Source organism: Cyanidioschyzon merolae, chromosome 15 (genome assembly GCF_000091205.1).
Source record: "Cyanidioschyzon merolae strain 10D DNA, chromosome 15, complete genome".
Taxonomy (NCBI): domain Eukaryota; phylum Rhodophyta; class Bangiophyceae; order Cyanidiales; family Cyanidiaceae; genus Cyanidioschyzon; species Cyanidioschyzon merolae.
This window is the reverse complement of record NC_010141.1, coordinates 456,932-474,949: the sequence shown is the minus strand read 5'-3', so window position 1 is coordinate 474,949 and position 18,018 is coordinate 456,932. Positions and strand designations below refer to the sequence as shown.

Genomic DNA, 18,018 nt, shown 5'->3' with positions numbered 1-18,018 from the left:
GATTGCCACTGAACGATACGTCACGTCGCTCGGCGGCAACCCATGGCGCTGGACATGCGACTGCGCGCTCGCTGCACCTCCGCGCCCTCGACGTGAGCACCCCATACTTGCAGGAGTCGACTCTGCACGATTCACACGGATGCGTCCAGGATGAAATGAGCGAATCACGGGCACGACTGCTCTTCGAAACTGGTAGACAAGAAGCGCGTGAAACAGTTACGGATGTATGAGATGATGTGATGGTAAGCTGACCAAATGCCAGATGGCGCGGCAGTAGCAAGTGAGCGGCTTGCAGTTCCAGCGCCCAATGCATCACGCAGCAGCAGCAGCAGCACCGTTCCAGGCCTGACATTTCTGCCATCGGTACGATCGCGTGGTGGCGGATCGAGCGCGCGCTCCAGCGGCGGCATGATGCAGAGCTGAGTTGGGAGATTTTTTCGATGACAAAACGTTGGCATTGACCATGGATCCCTTATTGCGCGATGGGTAATGGTAATTGGAAAAGCGTCCATCATGCTGCTGCACCTCACCCTCAAGTTCCTTGACCTATACTTCCTTTCGGATACGCTGGTCGGTTTGTACGTTCTATCGTGTGCCGATTACCTGCATTACTGCATCCGCAACAGCGCCTCAACCGCTGATGCCGATGCATCACGGAGACAGGACGTTTTTGCCATACTACGAAAGGTGCCGGCTCGAGGAATGCTCCACCTGATACGGAGTCGGAATTCACTAGCATGTCGGGAACTAGCAAACTGCGCAGACGGACATCCTATCAGCGGCAACGAGAAGCGATTTCCGGGGAGTCCTCCACGACAAGGGCGACGCCCAGAAGCAAGCCGCCCGCCCCTGGTCCCAGAATAAACTGCGTTTCGTACGATTTGCTTTGATCTCACTCTAGCACCCGCCACTGGGAGGCGCATGAGGCGCAAGCCTGGGAGATTCGTGCGGTTCGCGGGACCTTCCGCCTTTAAGGTACGCTTTCGACAGGTCAGAAACATTTTCCCCTTTTCACGTTTATCGTAGAGAGCGAAAGACATCGATGTATCGTCGCCATTTAGTGGTAAGTCTTTGTTCTTTGCTCCGCATAGTGCTGTCGATAGGCGCATCTCTAAATCTGGAAGGTATGATACACCATGCGTACGCCGCCGTTCAAGGGGAACACGATCCTGATCATCAGCGTGTTGCTCTAACTTACCGGATGGATTTACGTTGAAGTCATAGCAACGTCGAGTTTTTGAACTCAACTGTGTTCCAACCCTCAAGTAAGTGTATTCCAGTGATTTTTCGTGAGTTATAGCAGAGGCTTTCAAAGCGTGTTCTTTTTGAAAAAAATGAAAAGTGCAAGTCATGGAAATGGAAATGGAGGATTATGGAGGCATCATGTCGCCGGCTGCAAGAAGAAACAGTGTCAAGTACAGAAGAACAGGAGAGGACGAAAAGCAAAAAGGGGGAAGTCCGACGTCAGAGGCTGCAAGAGAGACGGCACTATGACGAGATGGTTGTGAAAGCCCGTCTTCTTCGGCATATCAAGGATCCCTAAAAGGGAAAGTTGTGAGATGCACTCAGAAACCGTGTCGAGTCGTACTCCATGAGTATTATGAAGGCTCCGTCAGGGCTTATGTATTTGATGAAGAAGATGTTTCGGGACGTGATGGGCATCAAAATGGTCGAGGTCCCGGGGGGATTTTTCAGCAAGACGTTTATTCGCCACCTGATGGTTGGCACAGGGGAAACGTCGACGAAAAATGAGCGAGTGCACGCCCTCCACGAGAATTACGCCGAATTCCGCTTCGACGGTACTCGATGCAGGGATGATGGTGATATTTACACCTACGGGGCAATCAAGTTCCTCAAGCACCGGAAGAACCATATGATCGTGAACCTCGAACGTTTCATCATACGGGCTATTTTTACACTGTGCCCGGGCCTCTCCCGCCAGGGGATACGGGCCATCATCAGTGGCATCACGAACGATCGCCAGAATGGACAGGGGATCGAATTCGTCGACAAGAAGGCATCACGCAGGGGCAAGAATGAAGCTTCTGTCATTCGTATGGCTGTTCACGAGCACTGTGTAGTCTTGGGGCTTGTCAAATCCAGCAGAAAAGGTATCAGAGATGAAAAAAAGTTTTTATCCGCTCATCCTGCACTATTTCGTATTCCTGAATCGAGAACTCGAACGCAAGGCGGAGATGGAGCAGCGTGTGAGGGGAAAAATGAAGAGTCAGAGAAACGGAACGCTGCCCGAATGGGTAAGCGCTTCAATGTCGTTCCGCTATGCAACATCAAGTCACATTTTGTGACAGTTGGCCCCTACGTACTTTACAGCAAAATGAAGGAGATCTATCCGGAGTTCGATCTAAGCAGCAAGGAGTTTACGGGCGAAAACCGGGAGACGTAATTGGGTGAATATGTTCGATTTCAAACGTCTGAAAACGAGCAAACAAAAGTTATTTACTGAGATGATCGAAGCCGATGGAGCAGCCGTGTGTGTACACGATCGGCGCTTGAAAGTGGATCGTCCCATTGCATCTTCATGCTTCGCCGTCGGCGAGGCATGAAAAAAAAGGAGGCGGATCCTGCGACGCATGCGGTGCAGGGTAAGGACTATGTCGTTGGCGCGGGCCCCGGGAACATGAATATTATACCTATTGCGGTATCCGAGCGTGGGGAAGATGGTATTGACGGCGGCTTGCGCCAGGAAAACATGCCTCTGTTGAAGCTCTCAGAAGCTAGATATTACCGAGAATCGGGAATAATGAATGCAAGGAAGAAAATTGAGACGTAAAATGAAGGAGTGAACGAGCATCTGGAAGCTATGAGCGAGGTGACGAGCCATGGAGCGGACTTTCAGGTCATTCGGGAGTTCATAAAAGTTCGCGTTGCTCATTGGGAAGCGCTGTGCAAAGAATATACAAAGCCCCGGATGAATCGCTTGCGTATGAGCTTGTACAGTGGGAAAAAAGCGTGCATTCGCCAACTTTTTCAACCAGTTGAGCGCCCTCAATGAGGACAGGAGCCAAAGGCTCGTAACATCATACGTCGCAGGGCGCCGGGCGTCTAAAAAAGTGTGTACACCCGCTCCAACGACAAGAACGTACAAGGAGTGCGCACACCGTCTTGTCACGTTGCCAATAGATGGGAACCGAAACTCCTATCTACACCACGAGCTGAGGTGTACACTTCAGAGTGCCGAGATGGAAAAGTGCCAGCGGAGCCCTGAGGATATAGCAAAGTACGGAGCGCTGCCAGAGCACCTGATGGCGTGGAGGTTGCGAGTTCGAGGTCTACTTGCGTCGGTGATACCAACCAATGCCAAGAAACGTATGGAATTCGTGAACCGAAACTTTAACGCTGCAATCAATATTAGGAGACGTGCACTGAAGGAGACGAGACCTCCGAAGCTGACACGACCCCACTTTCTGGGACAACCTCTCCAGGTCGAATAGTACGACCTGAAGTTGCACGCAGGAGTAGTTGGTTGCCGGTCCGAAAAGCCGGCGAAGCGTCCGCCGATCGGCTCGGTGGATACGTATTCTACAGAGTGTGGCGGCGGAGGCGGCGGTGCGTCGCTCGGTACCACCACCACCACCACAGCGGGCACGGGTTACGCAGCTTTTCATCGATGATTGACTGGCGTGCCGGTGCGGCCGGTGATCGCGCATCGATCGACGCGCTCCCTGATGCAGCGGGCAACAGCCCGAACGAACAGTGTGTTGCTTCGCTTGCACGAAGACGACAAGTTACCCGAGGGTGCGCTTTCTGCTCGGGTGCCACGATATCGGTACGGGGAAAGACTCGACTTGGAGGTTTGTCTGTGTTTGGCTGTCTGTCTATCTATCTGAAAGTAGTTGTCGAGGTAGGCGGCTCTCGCTTTTGTTGAGAACGCTCCTTGTGGCGTGCTTGGTATTCGCGCTCGCTTTTCCGAGTGCACGGCGCTGGTATTCGCCATGGGCGCTGCAGACATCACACAGGACCCAAGCTTTGACTCAAAAATGGATACGGATAAGCCTCAGACCACGGTGTTCATCCAAAAAGTGTACGATCTCGTCCAGGATGCTGAGACGGCGGACACTGTCAGTTGGGAAGAGTCTGGGGAGTCTTTCGTTATCTGGCGGGTCGGAGACTTCACCGAAAAAGTGCTTCCTGCCTATTTCAAACACAGCAACATGTCGTCTTTTGTGAGACAGTTGAATCAGTACGGGTTTCACAAGATCAGTCACGAGCGCTGGGAGTTCCAGCACGAGTTCTTCCGACGAGACCGGCCGGACCTTTTGAGTCAGATCAAGCGGAACCGGCCCGAGCGACGGAAGAGGGTACTGGGAGCATCTGGTACGAGCGGCTCCTCGGGCTCGGTGAACCATGGCAGCGCCTTCAAGCCAGTGCAGGGTGTGCGCATGCTGCCCGGAGGGGTTGCCTCCAAACCGCGGCTAGACGCGAACGCTGCCTACCTTCAGCAGCACATCAATGTCCCGTTGGCTGCATCTGAGCTGCTGGGCGAGGAGGATCTGGCAACCTTCAACACTTCGGATTCAGGGAATCAGCGAAAACCGCCATGGTTGAGTCGCATCTTCGGACGGGGCAACAGAACAATCGAGATTGGTAAGTATGGTTCGCTCGAGGACGAGGCTGCTCGTCTTCGCCGCGACAACAGCCTGTTATTGCGAGAGCTTAGCGAACTGCGTCGTCTTTATGCTCGCCTTGAACAGCGACTCGTCGAAAGTGAGCAGCGAGAATCTGAACGGGAGGAACAGCTCCACAACCTACAAGGGTTCATGCTCCGGCTCTTTTCTTCCGTGGAGATAATGAACAGCCAGCTAGCATCTGCTGGTTTGGACTTTTTAGCCCTCAGTCCTGAATGGACGCAAGCACTGACGTATCTAAGCGATCAGGGAGATCTCTCGAACCGGCCAGTGCCTGACCTGCGCCAGGTGGGTGCGATCTCTGGCCAGCACATCCACGACACGGACCCGCTGGAGCTTTTACAACCCGATTCATCTCAATTGGAAAATGCCTCTGTTAGTAATACCACCAGCGACTCGTTCGGCCGGGAGACCCCGCAAACCACAGTTGCAGACGCGTACAGCTCCGTTCAGCAGAGCGGCATCATCGATCAGGAGCTAGACGCGCTCCAACAGCGAATGCAACAAATGTATCAAGAGGAACGAGCTGGATTCTCCACCCTGCACGCGTTTCTCGACCAGCAGCAAACGCGCCCGGGTCGCAGTGCACCGGAAGTCACCCCGAGCGTACCAGGTCTGCGCATCCTCGGTGAAGATGTTCTCCTGCAGGGACCAACCGGCTCATCAGAAACAACGTAAAGCGCTACTCGAGCGTACTTTTTTCCCCTATGCTGGCGCTACGCATTGCCGTCGACGTGACAGCGACTGCCGGTGCTGAAGACAGCACTTGATGGAGTAGCTTGTGCAAGGACTCGCGCAGATAGCATCAGGAAGCATGGCGAGAGCGTAGCGAACGATGCACGCTCTCCCGGATAGCGCCTAGCATCGCGCAGTTGGCGAGCCCCGACTCATGGAGAGGATCCTGCACCACCGCCCCCGTAAAAAGCCTCCCGCCTGCGCACGGTGTTCCAAGTAAACGCTTTGGTTTTCTGAAAACCATCCAAGTGATCATGGAAAGCGAACAATAACCCCGACCCTGGCCCCCGCTGGAACGCAACCAAGAACATTGGAGGAACGTAGCACCATGTGCTGCGGCCCAGCGCCCGGTGCCATCTCACGGCATCGACATGATGATGATGATGATGATGGTGAACGCTGCAAGGCCAACGACTGCTGACTGGCGCGCTATACCCGTGACCCTTCGAGACCGAGTCTGGAACGAGCGTTCCACTCTTGGACTGCTTGGCGTTCGTCAGGAACGCAGATTCGACAGGGTCATGGAACCTTTGGCTTTCGCACCGGACGGCTGGTTCGGGCACTGGGTCGAGCGGCGACCCGTGTGCCGATGCAGTGTCCCCAGAGTGAACGCAGTGTTTCGCTCGCGACACCGGGAAGAGGTACGAGCTTCCCTGGAGCCAAACGATCCCAAGAGACGAACGTTCATTAAACAAGTTGGTGTGGGCATAGCCGCTTTTATGACACAGTGGCTGCTGGGGGCTGTGTCCGACGCTCGCGCTCGTGAGCCACCACCGACGGGTCCGTGTCCGAACTGTCGCGGCAAGGGGCGTGTCGTCTGTGACATGTGTGGTGGAACGGGCTTCTGGCGGGCTGGTGGCTTCGCTGAAGACAAGCGAGCGCAGTATAAAGGCACGGTCTGTCCTCAGTGTGACGGAAAGGGGAACCTTGTGTGTCCGGTTTGTTTGGGCACTGGCGAGGCGAACATCCGGGGCATGTTACGTCGCCGTCGCGTACCGACTGAATCTGGTAGAACGCTCCAGACAAACTTTCCGGAAGACGACCAGTCATAGGATCGCAGTGAAGGCCGCGTTGGAACACTCGCCGCAAGAGGGTTCCCGCTGAGGAGCTCATGGTTGCTCCGATAGCTTCGGGCGATCTTCTGGGAAACCGGGTCTGCCGTGGGCACTCGTGGCGACGTCGCATCCGCCGTTGCACTTGGCCAACGGAGACTGGACGGCACTGGGGGTGCCACGGTGGCATCTAGGTCGACGCGCTCGTTGCTAAGCAGCTCGACGTTGCAGCACTTCTCGGTACCTTTCCGAGTGTGATGGTCATGAGGGATGCGTTGCTAAGCAGCTCTACGCTGCAGCACTTCTTGGTACCTGCCCGAGTGTGACGGTCATGAGGGATGCGCTCTCTGAAGCATTGTCCATTCGCGTACCGGTTGTATCGGGGGGCGCGCTCTTCCACGAGTAGACAATGAACCTGTGACGAGCATGCAGCCGGATCATGCGGGTGATGGACAGGAAGTTTTGTCGGCTGCGGCTTGAGAAACTGTATCGATGACGGCGAGCGATGCTTCGACTCGAGCGCGTGCGATCGTGAGACCGGTGCGAGGGCTCGAATCCTTGCTCATGATGGTGTTTTGGTTCGGAGAGCAATCGGCGCTTCCGAAGACAGCATGCACTCGCGGTTACAACGCTTGCGTCTGGAGCATACGACGTTTTCGCGCGATGAGGGCGTGGCAAAGCCCCTGACGAGCTGCATTTTCCCGGATCGCCGCTTGATTCCCGTGACGTAGACGCCTCTCCGTGTTTCCTCTTGGTCGAGTCGAAGACTACTGTCGAGCATCGGGGAGCGTCGGTTTGTAACTAGACCTCACTGGAGCCGGGAAGGTGGCGTGTGGCAGAACTGGCACTGCGCTGAAGGCGTTCTCGAGCTTTACTCTACCCGGAAGCGGTGAATTTGCCGGCAACTCGAAAGCACCTACCAGAGTCAGTTTCGATCGAGAATTGAACTCCTCGGAAACGCGTCCAAACGTGCAGTGTCTGACGCCAACTGACCCGCTGCCGACTGGTCTCTGTCGTCGTGACGCTCGCCGACTCGAGGTGTTGTGCACGCTCGTCGCACGAAAGCGAACATGTACAAGGTTCTCAGTCGTACGTCGCTTTTGTCGAACATGTTTTTGATGCCTATGGCGCTTCAGAGTGCATGCGGAAATCCATTTCCCGCAATGATCGAGTCTGTGTCTGTCTAGCGTACGTACGAAAATGCAATGGAGAGCGAGCACGCAAAGAGCCTGTGGCTGCGGCTGCGGCTGCGGCTGCTTCCCTCGAATGGTGTCAGGAGATTGGCTCAAGTGCAGGCTGCGACCGCTCAGTGCGGAGCAGCGTACAACCTGCAGCCGCTGGCAAGCGAAATACATGCAGGGGATTGGCTCAAGTGCTTGCAGCCCACGCTCGACGTGAAACAACAGATCGTGCGTAGCTTATCGGAAGCGAATATCGGGAACGCAACAACTCTATTTGCGCACATGCTGGCCGTTGTGAGCGAGACCCAAACAGGGCTCGGGGCAATGGCGTACAACTCGGCAATCTGATCTTGGCGATAATCTTGAATTCAAGATACGCCGGAGCTCTCTTTCATGCCGTCCTAAAACTCGAAGCAGCACCATTGGTTACTCCTCCTGAACCAGGATCTAGGCGTGTGTTGCGGCGACGGTTCCGTTCCAAGTTGGACGTTGTGCGTACATCGGGAGCAACACCAGCGCGTGCATAGAGAGTGTCGCTGCTCAGTAATCGTACAACGCGTATGCGACGCGAAGCCAGAGTCAGTGCAATGCAACTGTGCAGTTGCGCACCTCCGAAAACGCGCCAGTACTGGGCACCGTCGAGGCGTCGCGTCTACGAAGTGTTCGCAGGACGCTGGTTCCGGGTTCCCGGAGTCGCCCACCTGGACGCATAGATCGCAAGGCTCGTCACGTCGTGCAATACCATGGGTACGCTTGGTGCAGAGACCAGGTCGACGTTCACGGGTAATTGGATGATCTTGATGAGTGGCTGCCTACCGATGGAACTTCGACTTTTCCTGTTCCGTTTCGCTCCGAAATCGGATAGGGCTGCGAGCGTCTAATACAGGAGCGCTCTCCTCGATATCGGAATCGTCAAATTCAAGGAAATGAGCGACAGCGTACCGGTACATCCCTGAACGGCAGAGAGACGCTCCGAGAGACGCTGCATTCTGGGGGCATTTGCTTGCTTTTAGGTACGCGGATTTTCCACCGTAATCGCGTGCACCTGCAAGGCACCTTGAGCGAATACTTGGCGGATGCGTTCACGTGCCTGGCACTAGGAGCTAAATGCACGTCGTGTACATCTATTTGTTGGGTGCAGCTCCAATGCTGGCGGCCGTCCCGCTAGGGATGCTACAGCTAGCCATATTTCCTGTGGACATGGGACCAGCGCAACCTGTCTGGTATTCCGAAGACGCGATCCACGGTATCATAAAGAATCACAGCCGCGGGTGACTTGAATGGTATCCTCAAAGATGGAGCAACTCGTATGCACGACCTGCTTCAAGCCGGGAACCAAAGCGTTCGAACTGGGGCCGCCCACACAGCGCGTGCAGTCTCCTGGGCGGACGCATCCCGAGGCCAGCGCGTTCGCGCTATGTGCTCTTTTCCTGGCTCATGTCGACTCTATGGATGCTTTATGGGCGTTCATGTCAGGCTGAGATGGACAGGAACCAAGTACCAAACTCTGGCGTACATAAGGACGTTCGGATTACATCTGATTGTCATGAAAACTGGATTTTGCGGATTTTTCTGTGGTTGCTTCTTTTGCCTTACAAGCATCTCCGGATTCAAGAATGCATTGCTCCCGTTTCCCTCCAGTTCCATTTTCAGCAGTCGAAGCATGTCGATTGCTGCAGTCAAATGCCGATATTGCTGCTCCGGGCTGCTAGCGACGCATTTCGTGCATAGGCGGTAGATGCAGTTCATATGCTTCGCTTGCCGGTCGCATTTTCTTCGCATACAGTCGCGATGTGCGCTTTGCACCGGTGCGACCTCACTGCGGTCGGGTATTCCCATATGTCTACGGTACCGTATCCTCCGAGAGCTGTCCTGTTGACCATGAACGCCTCATTCAGCGTTCACTTCATACCCTTTACAGGTTCAGAGAGCGCACCCGTCGTTTCCGTGGCTCGTTTCCATGCCCGAGACCGTACCCTATAATTCCGGCCTTCTTCTGGCCGATACGCACAGCGAGTACACTGCCCGATGCATGTCCAAGCGTACGCCGTCCCATTCGATAGAGGATTTGTGCACTGCGAACTTGTCCATGATGAAGCGAATCCCAGAAAAAAATCGATCCTCAAGATCAAGTCGAGAAATTTCGATCCGTCTATGCTCAGTTCGGACCAGGCGGTGACGGGCGCTTCCCTAGAAGCGATCACTGCGCTGGCTCAAGCCCGAGTCCACAATCCTTTTCCGTGGTAACAGAATAGACGGGAGCCTCTAGTAGAAGCGTGTCCTGGCTGACGTATCATGCTGCTGTCGAATGTCGTTTTCTCGATAGCCACAATCAAGCAAGAGTGTTGTCCTTCGAGCTGCTTTGAATTTTTCACGTGACAAAGTCAGTAAACGCCAGCCATGAACCTGTGATGAATTCGTCAGTGGACGGCGTCCAGTTTTTTTTCCTCGATCCAGCGACGCGAATGGCTGCGTCTACGAATTGCCACGAAACAGAAACATGGAGGACTTGAAGAATTTGCGATTTTAACATGTAGCAGGTACCGAAAAGGGACGCGTGAAAAATTCTACATATGCACTTCGTAACGATATCGATTATTTTACGAGCCCTGGTTCCATGGCATCGCGAATCACCTAGATTCCGGTAACGTACCGAATTCTAGCGGCAAAGCGAGAAACGAGCCACACTGACAAGACGATCGAGAACCCTACAACTACGTTTGAATCCGTCATCGCTCATTGTCGCATTTCGAACGGCGAGGCTGTACATCTACAAACAAGGTCGGGAGAAATTCGCACGCTAGGAACAGGGCGAGCATTCCAATGGTTCATTCTTAAGCTGACACAGGTATAGGGGGTTGTTCGTATCGGAATTCACAGACCCGCCGCAGCGCTTATGCGCAGAATTTCACAGCCAAATATGCTGATGCTTATGGAGGTATTGTTTGCTTCTCGGATGCTCGAACATGCGTAGCATGTACTGAAGAGCGAGCAGCACACGCGCATACGGATGCATACCAGTACTTGCGCAAGCGCTCCCTGGGACACGGGCATGCACCGGGTTCAGCCAGCGAGATAGACGGGATCCAACGCGCAACGGCCACATACTCATATGCGCAGCTTCATGACTCCCTGTGTGCGCATAGCACGAGACGAGGACCCCGTCGACTAGGAGGGTTCCCGCCTCGGTGAGCGGTCCAAAGGCACCCGTCCGTTGCACCCATGTCATGCTGCGTACGTGGGCAAGCTCACCGGTCTCCAGAAAGAGGAATGCGCCAGGCACAACCAGCCGAGCGGGCATATAGCGCTCACGTTGCTCACCAGGGGACGGACCGGCTGCGACTACCGGCAACAAGTGATCCGGTGTAATCTCTAGAACGCTATCCGTCCCGTGCAGCGTAATCCGAAGGAATTCAGTCCGCTCTGCAGGTTTGTGATCGAGGAATCCGAGAAATCTCGTCGAAACACGGGACCACTTGCGATCCTTGGCGTCGTACGAAAGCGTATAGATCCAATCGCCTTTCTTGAGTTGGTGAATGGGCTTGACTTGTCCATCGGACAGTGTGACGGTTGCATCGCCCGGGAAGCAGGAGAATCCCGACGATGAACCACCCTGTGAGTTTGATACGTTCAAAAACTCGATCTGTGTATTAGAGTCCATGATAATGTAATTCTGTCCCGTCACGGAACCGTTTGCCACTTGATAAATAGGCCAAGTCGTCACCAAAGGATTCGAAGAACACGTAACATTCGAACTACCTTCCTGAAAATAGTATTCTTCACACATAACACTCTTTGCATAAGTGATGTTGACGTCGGCGTTCTCCGCGAACGAGACGTCAGGTACACTGTCACAGAACGGTTCCAAGTTCACGAAGCCACCCTCTTCGACGCTTACCGTGCCACCCGCACGAATAGTGAAGAGAAAGCCAATATCCGGATCGCTCTTATCTATAATGGCGACCGGCAACACGCTCGGTGATGCTTCCAGCGTCGGATACGGCCCCGGGGCCAGCGTGGCGAGCCCGTTCCCGAGGTACGCGAATGTATAGGCGCCGCCGAAGGTGTACGATTCAATGATACTATTGTTGCCTTTCGCCCCGCGGTTCAGAACAACTGCCCGTTCACTCGAAGTCGGATTGTAGAACTGCCATACAACGATACCGCTGGTCTGGTTGAACCATGTCCAGGAAACCTCCACACCTGCACCGCTCGTACAACTCGTGCCGCTTGTACGCAGTGAAGGCTGTCCCAGCGGCGCACCGGAAACCTCTTGAACAACCCTCTGGTCGAGAGGGTGCAGCGGTGCCCGTTCGAGACGCACCCCGGCGGCGAGTTGCTGCTGCTGCTGCTGCTGCTGCTGCTGCGGCGGCTTTGCGAACACCAGCTGGGGGCGGTCACTACGATAAACCGGAAGGGCTAACCCAGACCATACACTGAGGCAAACAACGATCTCTACGACGAATACCAGCGTCGTAAGGGATTTCATGGCGAGTCGCATGATTTCCTACAGGAACAATTCCGAGAATGTTGTATCTGCACGTCACACCAGGGAACCTCCAGATGCCACGTGCTGGCAGCACTCGCAGGTACCACGAATTTTAATCTCCACGGTGCTGGCCGTGCAAGCATCGAACGCGCTGCGAGTTCCGACGCACCGGCGATGCGGCCGTTGAGTGGCCGCTTGCAGGGAACTCCAGAACTTGGACATCGCCACGTGGTGCATCGCATCGATGCTTGAGTGCACATGGCCGCATCCGTTGCGGGTATTCATGCCCGACGTTCTAGGTGGCGAGGTTTGAGCTAGACCTGCACACTCGGGGAGCAGCAGTGGCCCGCCATGGGCCACAGTCTACGATGTCGCGTGCTCTTTTCCTGGATTTTGTTGCTAGCGCTCTTTTGCAGTGTGGGATTATGCTGCTACGTGGCGTACGCTTTGCCTGTGAAAACGCTAGGGCTCAGCGACATATCTCGTTCGAAACAGGCGAGGTTGCGGCACTTGTACTACCCAAAAGGTACCAAACCGGCGGGTACCCTAACCGTTGGACGTATCTTGGAGCGAGTCCGTAGTCAACAGAGTTGCTCGAGCCCGCTGGGCGTTGAGGTGAGTTGGTCGTGGATTTCGCGTTCTGAGGGCATCGTATACTGGCAGTTTCTGAACCCGAAAAATGAGAGCCTGGCTGTGGTTCTAAACCGAGGAGCAACCGATGTCGCTGCGTATCCGTTTGGTGGTGCCTTCTTCCCCGCATACTTGACTGGTGAAACGGATGGCACGCAGCTCGCTTCCATCAGTGGCGGACCATACCCGCCACTGACCGACTCGCTCACGATACCGCTGGGGCTTATCAAGGGCCAGCAAGCCGGGGTGGCGTATGTGTTTGTCGTTCCCTCCGGAAGCGTCGTAATCGTTCCCGAAGGCGGGTTCGTGAACGGGATGGAGCCAACGTGCGCGTCTGTCGTTGACGTTCGTTTCGTTGAAAATGTTGGTATGGAGCTCAGCTATTCTGTGTGTGAGGAGTGTTTGGATTTTTATCGAGAGACGGGGATGAGTGCACCTTTTTATTGCCCGGCAAACCCGATGGAAACCAATATTCCCATGTATGAACCTGTGGAGACGTCTGCGACGTTTGATTTCTGGCCGCAGCAGGGGAGCACCATCACGCTCGGACCCCCGATATACAACGAAAGCGCAAAGTTTGTCGCACTAGAGTCCTTCTCTGGTTGTCCCTCGACCTTGGCTGGTGGGCAGAGCTTCATCGGCTGCTTTCCGGCTGAGAGCACCGTAGAGCGCGCAGACGGCACGCTGGTGCCGCTATCCGCACTCGAACCCGGGACGCGTATTGCCACATTAGTCCCGAACAATCGCGGTGGCTGGACGAAGCGCTTCACGACCGCGTACGCGTTTGCGGACAAACAAACTGCGGCAGGCCCGTTCCAGTATATCGCGCTGCACACCAGCAGCGGTGGCGTTTTGCACATGACACCCGATCATTTAGTGTACGTCCAACCGGGAGATGCGCACGAACGCCCACGATTCACGCGAGCCCGCAACCTGTTTCCGGGTATGGCCTTGCTCCATGAAGATGGATCCACCGACACCATTGTACGAGTTACCGAGCACGTGGACACCAACGCGTACGCGCCGCTCACTTTTGAAGGCACGCTCCTCGTGGACGGCTATCTCGTGTCGAGTTATGGGGACACTGCGTCGCATGGTGCTGCACACTGGGCCTTTGCGCCCTTGCGCCTCTGGTATCGCCTGCGTCACAGCACCCAGAAGCAGCAGCAACAGCAGCCGGCCTCGAATGGCCTTCATAGCTATGCACAGTTCCTTATTACATGGCGCAGACTCCTTCTGAAAATCTGAATGGTTTTTCCGTTGGACAGTTTTTATCCCTACTAAAGACACTAGTTTTCCGCTAGGGTTGTTTCGGTGGTTGCGGCAGCCCGTAGGACTGGGTTAGGTCCGCGAGCTGTTGTCGCATCAGCTCCGCGCTTTTCACATGAGCGTTGCGCACTGCCTCCGTGACAGCGTCACTGACCGCTGGGTTCCCCTCGGCGATGAGCTCATCAGAAACCTCAACTCGGATTGGCACCTGCTGTCCGGAAACGACTGCACGAACCCGACCGTCGCTCGAGGTTGCTTCAACTTCCGTGTTCTTCAGCTCTTCCTGTAGCGCCTGTGCCGATTTGGAGAACTCTTGTGCTTTTTTCATTGCATCCATGAGGTTACCAAGGCCTCCAAATAGGCCGCCACCTTTGCCTCCTGCTTTGCCATCCTTGCTCTCGCCGTTGGCCTCCAGAATCGAGACGCCACTGTGACGACGTTGCGCGTCCCGTAGCCGGAGCGCACGCCTAGGACGTGCAACCCGAGCCGCACCCCAGCGTCTCTCCCGAGGAACCTGAAAAGCTCCGCTAACAAACATTCCGATAGAAGATGCGCCAGAAGTGAACCTGAATAGCGGAGACTTGAGAGCGCCTCTCCTGCAAAGGCAGTACACGGTGCAGCGTACGTGTCTGGGGGCAGGTTCACAACTCCGTGCCTCTGGACGACGGATGCGCAGAGCGGTCGCCGCGATCCGGGCGCGCGCTGGCGGCTGGAGGCACCCTCAACAGATGATGGCAGCGGCGGCGATCGACGATAGCGCATCGATGGCGCTATCCGGTCTCTCTCCGTCTCTCTCGATGACAAACCGGTGGACATGGAGCATGGATGACAGGTTGCCGGATGGATAATGGTAATCAGAAGAGCGTTGGTCATGGTGCTGCACCCTAGCTCCAAGTTCCTTTACCCATATTTCCTCACGGATATGCTGGTCGTTTCGTATGTTCTATCGTGCGCCGAGTACCTGTCGTGAGCGTCCGCTTTATCGCTCATACCGCTGATGACGATACATCGCGGAGGTAGGACGTTTTTGCCATACTGCAAAGGGTGCCGGCCCGAGGCGTGGTTCACCTGCTACGGAATCAGGATTCATGAGCATTCCGGGAACGAGCCAATCGCGCAGACGGACCTTTTGCCTGCATTCACTTGCTACGGAATCAGGATTCATGAGCATTCCGGGAACGAGCCAATCGCGCAGACGGACCTTTTGCCTACATTCACCTGCTACGGAATCAGGATTCATGAGCATTCCGGGAACGAGCCAATCGCGCAGACGGACCTATTGCCTGCTGCAGCGCGAAGCAATATACAAGAAGTCCACTGCGACCGTGACGACATCGAAACGCAGTGTATCCGCTCTGAGTCCCAGAATGAACTGCGTTTGCGGACGAGTTGCTCAGGTCTCGCTAGAGCAACAGCTATTGCGGGAGCGCATGAAGCATCAGCCTAACAGACTTGTCCAGATCGCGGGACCTTCCGCCTAGAAGCTAAACTTTTGACAATACGGAAATCCTTCCGTCATGTTAACATTAATCATAGAAGAGAAAATAAATCCTTATATCGTTGCTAGTTACTGGATAGCCTCTGTCCTTTGTTCTATCTAGTGCGGTCGGTGCCGATGCCGGAGATTGCGTTAGCGCGCGCGCGTGCGCATTTTCAGACGCCACCACCACTGCTCGACCGGGCACCCGCAGCCTGCGCGCCGCAGCGTCAGGACGAACGTTCGGTCGGCGGGCGGGTTACCAGCTCAGAGCGTTCTCGTCGTGGTGTCAGCGTCAAGCGTTTCTCGAAACGGTTCGAGGAAACCGTTCTGAACCGAGTGGCACGAAAACTATTGAACAAAGATGGACGACGGTGGGCGTGCGTTGGGCAGTGCGAGCGTTGACCACTTCGACGAGACGGACTCCTCCGCTTTTCCCGACTCGGAAGCGTACTACGAGCCTGACCTGCTCAGCCTTTCTTTGTCCGATATTTTTACACTTGGTAGCCTTGCTAATCTAGATGACAAGATCCGTAACACCAAACATCGGCTCGTGGAGCGGCGGCGAGCCATCGAAAGGCGCGTTCGCACTCCAGAGGTCATTCGTTTGCGAGACAAACTTTCGTTTGTCTTGGGTCTGCTCAACGTGCTCTTCACGGAATACGTTATTCTACGCCAGCCGGCGCGTCTATGGCAGTGGTATCTGTACCAGCTGACGCCTCTGCTTATTCTCCGCTATTATTCATACCGCAAGTCTGCTCAGCATTATTTCATGTACGACTATTGTTACTTTGTGCAAGCACTACTGGTAGCTTTCTATTTTGGCTGGCCGCGGACGCAAGCCTGGCGACAGGTCATGTTCGTGGCCCTGTTTGCCTCGGCGAACGGACCGGTGCTCTGGGCGATGGTGGCGTGGCGCAATGCGCTGGTTTTTCATTCGCTCGATAAGATGACGTCCGTATTTATCCATATATTTCCCCCACTAGTGACGTACAATGCTCGTTGGCATTCAGACTTGATCATCTCGCGACGGATCGGTATCTGCAGCCACGAAGCAGACTGTATCGCGTTAGGACGTCGCGCGTTTACGGTGGCAGTGCCGCTGGTGATCTTTCTAATCTGGCAAACCTTGTATCTTGCAAAGATTCTGGTTATCTCTCGTCGAAAGCTCGATCGAAACCCTGAATTGATCACAAGCCTGCGATGGCTCACACGTCACTCGGGCTCGGCAGTCTCCCGGATGCTGAATATCTTCGGCGAGCGATACCAGAATTTGGCACTCGCTTTTTGGCAGCTGATTTTCACTGGGGTGACTTGTTTGCCTACGGCGCTGTTCTGGCGTTACAAATGGATGCACGAAATCGTGTTGGCATTTGTCGGTCTCATCGTCGTGTGGAACGGAAGTAACTATTACTTTGAGGTGTTTGCTTCCAGGTACACTCGCAGAATGCTCGAATACGCCCGCGATCGCGTTCAGAAAATCGAGACGAACGCCAGCAGCAACCCAGAGAAAAGTTCCATGTAGTGTTTGCGCCACGGGCGTGGGCGCATTTGCCGGATCACAACGAGACCAGCGGACGCGCTTCGTCCTGGATACCACGTCTGTGTGTCGATGAGGGCGCGCAGGTCAACAACTGCGGATCAGAGTGACGCGGTGCCTGGTACGCTGCAGAGCGCAGGCAGAACCAGCATATTGCTTTCTCCACTTTTGCGACACGTAAGCGAACGCTAGATGAAACTTGAGATCGAAATAAGCTGCGCTTCTGTGTCTTGAAGTTTACTCAAAGCTGCGAAATGCACGGAAGTAGATTCCGATCCCGCGAGCGTCGTGAATGCACGCGACGCCCTCAAGCGTCCGCGGGCGCTGCGCTCAGGGCGCGTGACGTCGATGCTTTGGTTGCGCGATCCGTGCTGGGCGCGCGGGGTGCATGCGCTGCACGCATCCGATGCGATGCCGCGATCACGGATGCGACACCGGACAGCGATGCGTGGCGGCGGCGCGACGGCGATCGCTGCGCCATTCAGCCGCGCACGGACACGGGTACCGGCGCATGGACGCCGCGCACAGAGGTGCGCGGATCTCGGCCAAGCGAGCGCTCGGCATGCAAAATGACGCAACTGCCTTGAACGAATGCCTCCAAGGATCGATGAAAATCGTGTTGTCTCTGCTTGACGTGTACCATGGGCGTTGCACTCTGAGCGTTGCGGGATCGATCAAGCGTGCAGTGTTACGGGGAATACGGGTCCAGGGTTCAGATACGCAAAAACGTCTGGATGAGCGCATCGATTTCATTTCCGGTTACCGATGGCAATCTGGCTCGGTGCATCGACCGTGTACCATAAAAGCAGGGTGCAATCGGGGTAGCGCTTCGTTGTGTGCGTCACGGCAATTCAATAGCTTTGCCAAGTCTTAGAGAAATATCTTGGGGTTGACGCGTTCGAGTCGCTTCGCCGAAGAGATGCGAGGCGCCACGGGTGCCGGCGTTGGAGCGCACCGCTTCGCCTGCTCCGAAACGGACGCGCATCGTCGCCTGGCCGT

At 55.2% G+C, this 18,018-nt stretch overlaps 6 protein-coding genes and 1 non-coding gene across 7 annotated transcripts, besides 2 other annotated features; 4 read left to right on the top strand and 3 right to left on the bottom strand.

Moving 5' to 3' along the window:
* Window positions 1-1,445: 1,445 nt before the first annotated feature.
* Window positions 1,446-3,413: a sequence feature (repetitive element).
* A 540-nt stretch (window positions 3,414-3,953) lies between these two features.
* Window positions 3,954-5,324, top strand: CYME_CMO187C (heat shock transcription factor; the record flags this gene model as incomplete). The annotated part of the gene is made up of 1 exon (XM_005537523.1): window positions 3,954-5,324. One exon carries the CDS (start codon window positions 3,954-3,956, stop codon window positions 5,322-5,324), a length of 1,371 nt encoding a protein of 456 aa, XP_005537580.1.
* Window positions 5,325-5,902: 578 nt separating this feature from the next.
* Window positions 5,903-6,433, top strand: CYME_CMO186C (hypothetical protein, conserved; the record flags this gene model as incomplete). Its single annotated transcript, XM_005537522.1, has 1 exon — window positions 5,903-6,433. One exon carries the CDS (start codon window positions 5,903-5,905, stop codon window positions 6,431-6,433), a length of 531 nt encoding a protein of 176 aa, XP_005537579.1.
* A 4,089-nt stretch (window positions 6,434-10,522) lies between these two features.
* CYME_CMO185C (similar to hedgehog protein) lies at window positions 10,523-12,115 on the bottom strand (the record flags this gene model as incomplete). The annotated part of the gene is made up of 1 exon (XM_005537521.1): window positions 10,523-12,115. The coding sequence occupies one exon, from the start codon at window positions 12,113-12,115 to the stop codon at window positions 10,523-10,525; it is 1,593 nt and encodes a 530-aa protein (XP_005537578.1).
* Window positions 12,116-12,454: 339 nt separating this feature from the next.
* CYME_CMO184C (similar to hedgehog protein) lies at window positions 12,455-13,981 on the top strand (the record flags this gene model as incomplete). Its single annotated transcript, XM_005537520.1, has 1 exon — window positions 12,455-13,981. The coding sequence occupies one exon, from the start codon at window positions 12,455-12,457 to the stop codon at window positions 13,979-13,981; it is 1,527 nt and encodes a 508-aa protein (XP_005537577.1).
* Window positions 13,982-14,033: 52 nt separating this feature from the next.
* On the bottom strand, window positions 14,034-14,540 carry CYME_CMO183C (hypothetical protein, conserved; the record flags this gene model as incomplete). Its single annotated transcript, XM_005537519.1, has 1 exon — window positions 14,034-14,540. The coding sequence occupies one exon, from the start codon at window positions 14,538-14,540 to the stop codon at window positions 14,034-14,036; it is 507 nt and encodes a 168-aa protein (XP_005537576.1).
* Window positions 14,541-14,897: 357 nt separating this feature from the next.
* Window positions 14,898-16,330: a sequence feature (possible transcribed region).
* On the top strand, window positions 15,844-17,004 carry CYME_CMO181C (hypothetical protein, conserved; the record flags this gene model as incomplete). Its single annotated transcript, XM_005537518.1, has 1 exon — window positions 15,844-17,004. The coding sequence occupies one exon, from the start codon at window positions 15,844-15,846 to the stop codon at window positions 17,002-17,004; it is 1,161 nt and encodes a 386-aa protein (XP_005537575.1).
* Window positions 16,450-17,279, bottom strand: CYME_CMO180T. The gene has a single exon (XR_002461502.1). It is a non-coding gene; the product is annotated as a hypothetical transcript (transcript).
* Between the last annotated feature and the right edge of the window lie 739 nt (window positions 17,280-18,018).